At 41.2% G+C, this 7997-nt stretch overlaps 1 protein-coding gene across 1 annotated transcript in view; it reads left to right on the top strand.

Annotated features, from left to right (window-relative positions):
- The window catches only part of RPS7 (ribosomal protein S7), a 7278-nt gene extending 366 nt beyond the window's left edge, over positions 1-6912 (top strand). Inside the window, exons 2-7 of the mRNA XM_010566710.1 lie at positions 121-202; positions 538-609; positions 2154-2297; positions 4246-4310; positions 6004-6154; positions 6792-6912. Of these exons, the coding sequence (XP_010565012.1) occupies positions 128-202; positions 538-609; positions 2154-2297; positions 4246-4310; positions 6004-6154; positions 6792-6869 (585 nt within the window). The 5' untranslated portion in view covers positions 121-127 and the 3' untranslated portion in view covers positions 6870-6912. The remainder of the gene's footprint in view (positions 1-120; positions 203-537; positions 610-2153; positions 2298-4245; positions 4311-6003; positions 6155-6791) is intronic.
- Positions 6913-7997: the final 1085 nt, after the last annotated feature.

Here is a 7997-nt window from a genome sequence, read left to right as displayed (position 1 = left end):
GGGGCTCTCCCGGGCTTCGCCTTGAAGCGTGTGGCTGCGTAGCCGGAGTGCAGAGCCGTGCCGTGTCTGCAGCAGAAGGCACGTTCCTGGTGACAACCGAGGTGTTCTTTTGCGTTGCAGAAAGGCCATGTTCAGCTCTAGCGCGAAGATTGTGAAGCCTAATGGCGAGAAGCCGGATGAGTTCGAGTCTGGTATATCCCAGGTACGTGTCTTTTCCTTCTGGTGTTTGGTAGCCGGCTGCAAGTTACGGAGATGGTGTTGTGACAGTTGTCTAGAGCTTAAACTTCGAGGGCGATGCTGTCTGAACGTGTACTTTTTCCGAGTTTTACTTGGGAACTGGGGCAGCCAGCCTGTGTTCCCACCAACTGAACTTGTTGCATCTCTCAGTGTGACTTATAGGAAGTTAAATCTTTGATATTGTCTGTGGTAGAAGGTGTAGAGCTGCTCTCTGGCACTGTGGATAGAGTTTGGTCTCAAGGGTTCTTTGGAATTGAACCGTATGTAATGGATTATTCTTATTAAACTTCACTTTTCTAGGCTCTGCTGGAGTTGGAAATGAACTCTGACTTAAAGGCTCAGCTGCGGGAGTTGAACATCACAGCAGCTAAGGTAGGTTAGACCTTCTCCACAAAGAATTGCTTGGTGACTCGCTGTTTGATTTTTGTGAATGTTAATGTAGTAGGTGAATGGTGTCTTCAGCTGTTTCTTATGGCCTGTGGTTGCTTTACCATATGCTGTTGTGGTTTATCTCCTGATATTTGCTGTTAACATGGAGGATTTTGTAATAGTTGCGTCTTTAGGAACTGCTCTGAAAAGTCATTGTAAAAACTCAGGTAGCAGTTTGGTGTTTTAAAAATGATAGTTCTGCTGTCTGCAAACCGGGCTTCAGGTCTGAAACTGGCTTTTTGTGTGGATATTGGCTGGCAATGTAGGCATTGCAGAATCTTTGTCAGGCACGTAAACTGGAATACTCTTTTTGTAAAATCAGTTTGTTGTAAAGCCTCTTTTATGTACCGAGTAATAGATGAGAGGTGGATTGAGGTAATAGACTGACTTGATCACACAGCTTAGCCTGTTTGTAAATTTTCGTTTCCATTTATAAAGTCAACTGAAACATTAAGGAAGAAAAAAATTAGTGTTAGAATTTGTCAGCCTTGGAGACTGGATGGAACTTCTGAAGCTGGTTGCTGCAACCAAAAACTTAAGTAGGTTGCTTTCTGGTTCTTGCCCAGGCCCACCAATACAGACACAGATGCGTGACTGCTTAGAGTTAGGTTGAAGAGTCTGGGAATGCAGAAGTCTGCTTGGTATATGAGTTCAGGGGCCTTCAGAAGAACTGCTTTGCTGCTGAAGTACAGCAATGCGTACTGTCCTCAATGAGGAGGTTTTTAAAATGTCTTTGTTGTTTACTGAGCTACTTGGTTTTTATTTGTGAGAAATCTTATGTGAATTTTGAGTTAGTTCATGTGGGAATGTAGCTGGTAAAAAAATTCAGCTTTCTGCTCTGTTGGAGAACGAGGATGACTCTGCAGTTAGGTTTATGGGAGAAGCGCCTTGTAAGCCGATGCAGACTTCTTTGGTTTTGATCAACTGTTGGAGAAGCAAACTGGGGAAAGAGTAATCCATGTTGGTGTGATGTAAACCTGCTGGCATTTGGAGGAGAAGAAAATGTTTTGTTCGAGTAGTGATGCAGGCCTTGGCAAGTAGTGGACAGAAGATGATTTCCATGAAGTAGTAGCTTGAAAATAAGAGACTTATCTAGAGTCTGCATTAGAGGCAAATAATTTTTGAAAGTTTGTATCAGCATATAGGTACCACTGCAGATGTGATGATAAGCTTTCAGTATAGTTAGGATTCTAGCATCTGAGTCCCATCCTGCAGAAAGAATGGGCATTGCTATTCAGAGGATGTCACTCTGAAAGCAGTGGTGGGATTTATCGCCCAATCACTTCTTTACAGCAAAACAAGTGTTCTGACAGGATTTTCTGTTTAATGCTTGCTCTTAAATACATTAAAACAGGTACTGCTCTCTGCTCTTTTTTCCCCCCCAAGTTCTAAGCAAGACTATCGAATATCTGTGTTCAGAGGATTCATGATCAAAGCAACCATTGCTTCTTGACCTCTAGATAATGTTTACTTTCTACTTGTTTCAGGAAATTGAAGTGGGTGGTGGCAGAAAAGCCATCATTATCTTTGTACCAGTTCCTCAGCTGAAATCCTTCCAGAAGATTCAGGTGCGGCTAGTTCGTGAGCTGGAGAAGAAATTCAGTGGAAAGCATGTGGTGTTCATTGCTCAGGTAAAATACTTAGAATTGTAAAAATGTTGATTTGAAGGGATCCCTGGAGATCATTAGTCCAGCCTCACGCATGAAGTGGGACTATTGCCAACATTAGATCAGGTCAGCCATGGTTTTGTCTATCTGGGCCTTGGAAACATCTAAGGATAGAAGTTCCACAGCCTCTCTGGATAATCTGTTCCAGTGCTGCACTACCCTTCTTGTCTTGCCTGTTCAAGGTAACAATTAACACGTATTTTTGTACTAGCAGGAAATGTAATGAATGTCCTTCTGTGGATGTAAACTAAAATGATTTCAGCTAGCAGCCAAGGCTATGTAAATTTGGTGAGATGCAAGGCTTTTTGGAGGATGATATAACTTTCTTGTTCTGGTCTCTTTTACTCCTTCAGAAGTTTGAGAAGCAAGGCTTGAAAGTAAAAGGGAGCAAATATTAATATTGGAGCACAAATCTTATGAGGAGCATCTGAGGGAGCTGGGGCTGTTTAGTCTGGAGAAAAAGAGGCTGAGGGGAGACCTTATCGCTCTCTACAACTACCTGAAGGGGGGTTGTAGTGACATGGGTGCTGGTCTCTTCTGTCAGGTGGCTGGAGATTGGACAAGAGGAAATGGCCTCAAGTTGCAGCAAGGGAGATTTAGGTTGGTTATTAGGAAAAATTTCTTTACTGAGAGGGTTGTCAAACATTGGCATAAGCTGCCCAGAGAAGTGGTTGAGTCACCATCCCTGGAGGTATTCAAAAAGTGTGTAGACAAGGTACTCCATAACATGGTTTAGTGGGCATGGATGATGGTTGGACTTGATCTTGAAGGTCTCTTCCAACCCAAATGATTCTATACTACACTTACATAATCTAAGCACTTAACATTCAAGTTAATAGGAGAGGAAGGAAAAAATCTGACTCAAGTTCTGAATTTATGGAAGGAGCTAAGCTGTGAAAAGGTGGTAGAGGGCTTTCTGGGCAGTACTAATGGGTGGACAAAATCTGGAGATCTGTCTGCAGAGTGGACAGTTAATTGTTACACTGAAGCTCTTTTTAGCAAAAATTTTTCATAATGTAACTTTAAGAGCCAGAGCACCTTACCCTGAATCTTTACGTGGCCAAGAAGACTTCTTTTAATGAAGTGCTTCTTGCTCACTTTAAGTGCTTGAGAATTCCCTGTCAGTTTCGTAATCCATATTTTGGAAGGGAAAGTGTGCAGTTCTGCTGTAGGTGAAATGTTACTTTTGAATATGATGTGACCCAATTTGGATTATAGTAACCTGATCTTGAATACAGTCACAGAGAAGCTGTGATATGTTCATAGAAAATGCTGCAGGTGGCTACAACTGCATCTAAAACTTGATGTTTTAAAACATTTTCTACTTCCTTATCTGCAAGGGTAGATAAGTTTTACTCATCCCCACTGGTATATATACCTTTAGGTGCTGGTTTTGGAACAGATTACAAAGCCAGGGTTTGATCTGCATTGTGTAATACATCTTGCTATTCAAACTAGCATTTCGATCTCAGATGTCACCTAGCTGTCTGTGGCACTGAGATAGCTTACTACTCTGCTTTGCACCAGAGGCTCACTCTAACAAATTGTAAAATTCTTTAAGATTTCTGTTCAGATTGCTGATACAACATGGTAAAATACTCTGGTTATATTCATAGTGGAGGGGGGGATGGAATACAAATCTTTTATTTCAGTGCACTGAATACAGGATTGGTAGATGAGAAATAAAGCAATACCAGTACTTCAGCTTCTGTGAGTAATAGAGTCTAATGCTAGTGTAGCTTTGGGCATACCTAAGTCTCCCATTTTGGTGTTTCATGCATCTGTTTCTAGTGGGGAAAAAAAAAGCATGTGTTGTGGTGGTTTTGGGGTTTTTTGTTGTTGTTTTGGGTTTTTTTTAGTTGATTGTAAACACTAGATACTGAGAAATGCTTTTTTTCTTTTGCCTTAACAGAGAAGGATTCTGCCCAAGCCAACAAGAAAAAGCCGCACAAAAAACAAGCAAAAGCGTCCTAGGAGGTAAGTAAATAATATTGATTCAGTAGGACAGTCTTCTTTTGTAACTTGGTAGTTTAGTCAAGCAATGTTTAGTTGAGTTTTTGAGAAGTCATTCAAGTGATTGGTTAGTCCTGCCCTTTCTGTTACTGTTTGAAATAGTATCTGCCATTTGACTGCTGAAGAGTGCAGTAAAAAACTTGTCTTTGGGCACTGTGTTGCATTTCTTAGAATTCCAACTGTATTTCCAGCTATAATTGTAGCCAATTTTCAGCTGGCAGTACTGGCTTAAGAAACTCCAACCTGCTGTGTCTGTTACCACAGTCTGCTGACATAAATTATTTTTTTTAAGCTGTAGGAAGAGCCACATCCACATCACGTGTTAGACTGTACAGAAGGCAGGGCTGGCACACTGAAGGGATGCAATGAGGGAGAGAGTGGCTGAGGAGGGGTGTAGGTATGAGTAGTCCCTCTGGGTATGAATTCAACAGCAGTAGTATAGTCATTTGTGTTAAATGGCCTTCTCACTCTAGTTTTTTTACTGCTAGACATGCAACACTACTGTGTCTGTGTGGATGTCAGTGTGTTTGCTATACTGTTCTCTATCTTACTATATCATTATGTAGTCCCTGTCCTAAAAAGTTTGTCCTCTTTGACATGTGTCATGTTCCTGTAAGTTCTACCAGCCCCAGTATTATACCTGTGTCATGTCTGTTACTGTATTTTGAAATCTTTAGGCATGGGTTTTAAAAGTGCTGTTTACTAGTACTCCTCTAGCTGCAGTCCTGCCTTTGGAGGACTCTGTTATATTAAAGCTAGTATTGCACAGTGGCAGAGAAGATGGTATCTGTGTATGTGATTAGCATGCTGCCACTTTCAGCGTGAGGGAAGGAGAGTGTGCAGGACCATCCCTTTCTCAGCCTGAGACTAGATCAGGCTAGTAGTGTTGTAAAACTGATATGTATATTGTGCAGCATAGAAATGTGATTGATGTTTGTCTCCCTTAGCTATCCCAATCTTTGCAAGTTTGAAATGCTCCTGTAGACACAGGGCTTAGTTACTACTGATACTGCCTTGAAGCTGCAGGTAGGGAAGCTGGAAATCTTACTAGTCATCTAGACTCATACAGAAAATAACCTGGATTAATTTTTCTCATTCTGGCTCACTTCTGGACAGTTAAAGAACACAAATGTAGACATCAGTCTTCTAAGCATGGACTAAACTTGCCACCTAGACTTTTCCTGTAATACATTGGTGTTCTAAACCACTTGGGTTTAGGCAGATGCAGAAACCAGGGTTTTCAAAACTGGGTCTCTTATGAACATGCTCTGTGCACTTGGAGATGCTTGCACACTTAAACTCTTCCAGTGAGTGTCTCTGGCACAATTGCAGATGGGACAACTTGGTTCTGATTTAAATAAAATACTCCTTAAATGTGTAGAAACAAAAGAATGTTTCAGGGCTGTTGCTGCAAAGCAATGTGATCTAAAAGGTCAGAAACCTGGCTACTGACGTTTTCCCCTCAATGCAGTCATTAGGTTCCTACACTCAGTGTAGAATTTAGCTGTTATTTTTGCATGGCCTGTGAAAAAGTGTGGTGTTGTCACACTGCAGCATTAAAAAACACACACCACTGAATTTTCAGCTAAAGCATGCTTGACAAACTGGAAAATTTGGCAAGAAGACGTGTTTTAATGATACAAATGTGGCATTTCAGCCGTACGCTTACTGCAGTGCACGATGCCATTCTTGAAGACCTGGTCTTCCCAAGTGAAATTGTGGGCAAGAGAATCCGTGTAAAACTGGATGGTAGCAGACTCATAAAAGTCCATTTGGATAAAGCACAACAGAACAATGTTGAACACAAGGTAAATGAAAAACTTTTACTTTCTTGTGCAGGATAGAGTGGCATTCTGCCATAGCTAAGAGGCTGCTTATGTGATGTAGCAAAAGACTGCCTTTTGGCTTGTAGCAATGGAGATGCTTCTGTTTGTATTTGGAGTAAGATACTGAAGATGAGGCAAGACAGTTTTGAATTAAAGCTCTAGTTTGACTTGGCCAAACCCCTGGATTGTAAAGTAGCAATATTGGTTCCCTCATGGGAATAGGCAGTGTTTTGTTTGTTTGTTGGGTTTTTTTTTGTTTGTTTTGGGGGTTGGCTTTTTTAAGTGAAGCACTTAGTTATGACCTTAAACAGATGGGCTTGGTAAAGCCTGAAGTTCCCCATCACTTTGCTTAGTTTTTTTCTGTGGGGACATGTTTAGGCCAGCTCAGCTCTCTGGGTCTCTTGTGGTTGCAAATCTAAAGAGATTCCAAATATTCTCCGGAAAACATGTATTTTGTGTAAATGCTCAGCTGCCTTAATCTAGAAGAAAATAATCAGCCTCAGAATTCAATTCAGAGTGAAGACACGGTGGGAAATAGTGTAGTACCTAAAGTATGTTAACATAGATTTTACTTCCTTACACAGCATGTGTAAACAAGATGACTTGTTTGTCTTCACAGGTGGAAACATTTTCTGGTGTCTACAAGAAGCTCACAGGCAAAGATGTGGTGTTCGAATTTCCAGAATTCCAGCTGTAAAGTGCAAAAAATGGCTGAATAAACAACTGTTCATATAACAGAGTAATTTCATTTAAATTTTGAATTCCATAAAAGTAGATGGGGTTTAACTGGTTTGTGGGACTTTTTCTACTGTCTGGATGAGTGACATTTGTGTATCAAAGTATTAAGTCACCAGCGTTTTAACGGTAGCCCTCTTAGGTTGTTTTTGGCACTGTCGCAACACCACTCAGGACAAAAGAGTCCAGAGGCTGCAAAAAGAATTGGCATTGAAAAATAAACTGAAGTATGTTGAGACTTGCCTTTTGGGGACGATGTGGAGAATTACTGTAGAGCAGTGGAACTCCTGTGTTTTGCACACAAGAATACCAGTTGGAGACCTATGTGTTCCTGGCACTGGAAGATGTCTACATAGCAGGTGGTGTGACCTCTGAAGCATGGAGCAATGACATCTGAAAAAGGGGTTTGAATTTTTGGGAAATATGTTGGAGGAGGTATAGTTTGAATTTGAGGTAACTTTCTTGCTCTTTAAGTGGCAAAATTACATACCAGTTCTTACCTAAAGGCAGGTCGTGCAGCTTCTCGCCTTTTGTCAGAATGAAATGGGGAGACATTTTCACTTCTGAGTGTTTGACCACATTGCTGGACAAAACCGACAGTTTTTTGGCATTGATCTTGCTTTCGGAAATCATGGATTTTTGTATCTTCATATATTAGCAGTATGTATGTCTGTATATCAGTGTTGGGAACCTTTCTCATGGCTAATTCCCTGCCTTCAGTTTAGATACGCCAGGGTGAAGCAATGACTGCTGGAGTGTGTGTGGGTTTTTTTGGATGGTGTTTTAACGTAGTTCAGTAGATGTTGGGCAGTATGGGGAGAGGTGGGGAAGAACTAGCTGTATCACAGCAGCCAAAGGCTGCCCGATACTGTCCTGAAAACACCACACTTTTGACTTGGGTATCTACGTTTAGAAAGACTCGGCAAGTAACATTTTTTTCCAGCGCGGGGAAGGGGGGGAGCATGAAGTTGAGCATGTAAATGTTCTGATCAGTTAATGAATTTAGTACTTTACTGTACTGAGCAGGCTATTCTGTTGCTTAGGAGTAAGTGCTTAATATAGTAAAAGGTACCTAATTATGGAGACAGCC

The sequence above is a fragment of the Haliaeetus leucocephalus genome, unplaced genomic scaffold, assembly GCF_000737465.1.
Source record: "Haliaeetus leucocephalus isolate CR32 unplaced genomic scaffold, Haliaeetus_leucocephalus-4.0 Scaffold217, whole genome shotgun sequence".
NCBI classification, from domain to species: Eukaryota; Metazoa; Chordata; class Aves; order Accipitriformes; family Accipitridae; genus Haliaeetus; species Haliaeetus leucocephalus.
Note: the sequence above shows the minus strand (reverse complement) of the source record. Positions and strands in the feature narration are given on the sequence as shown.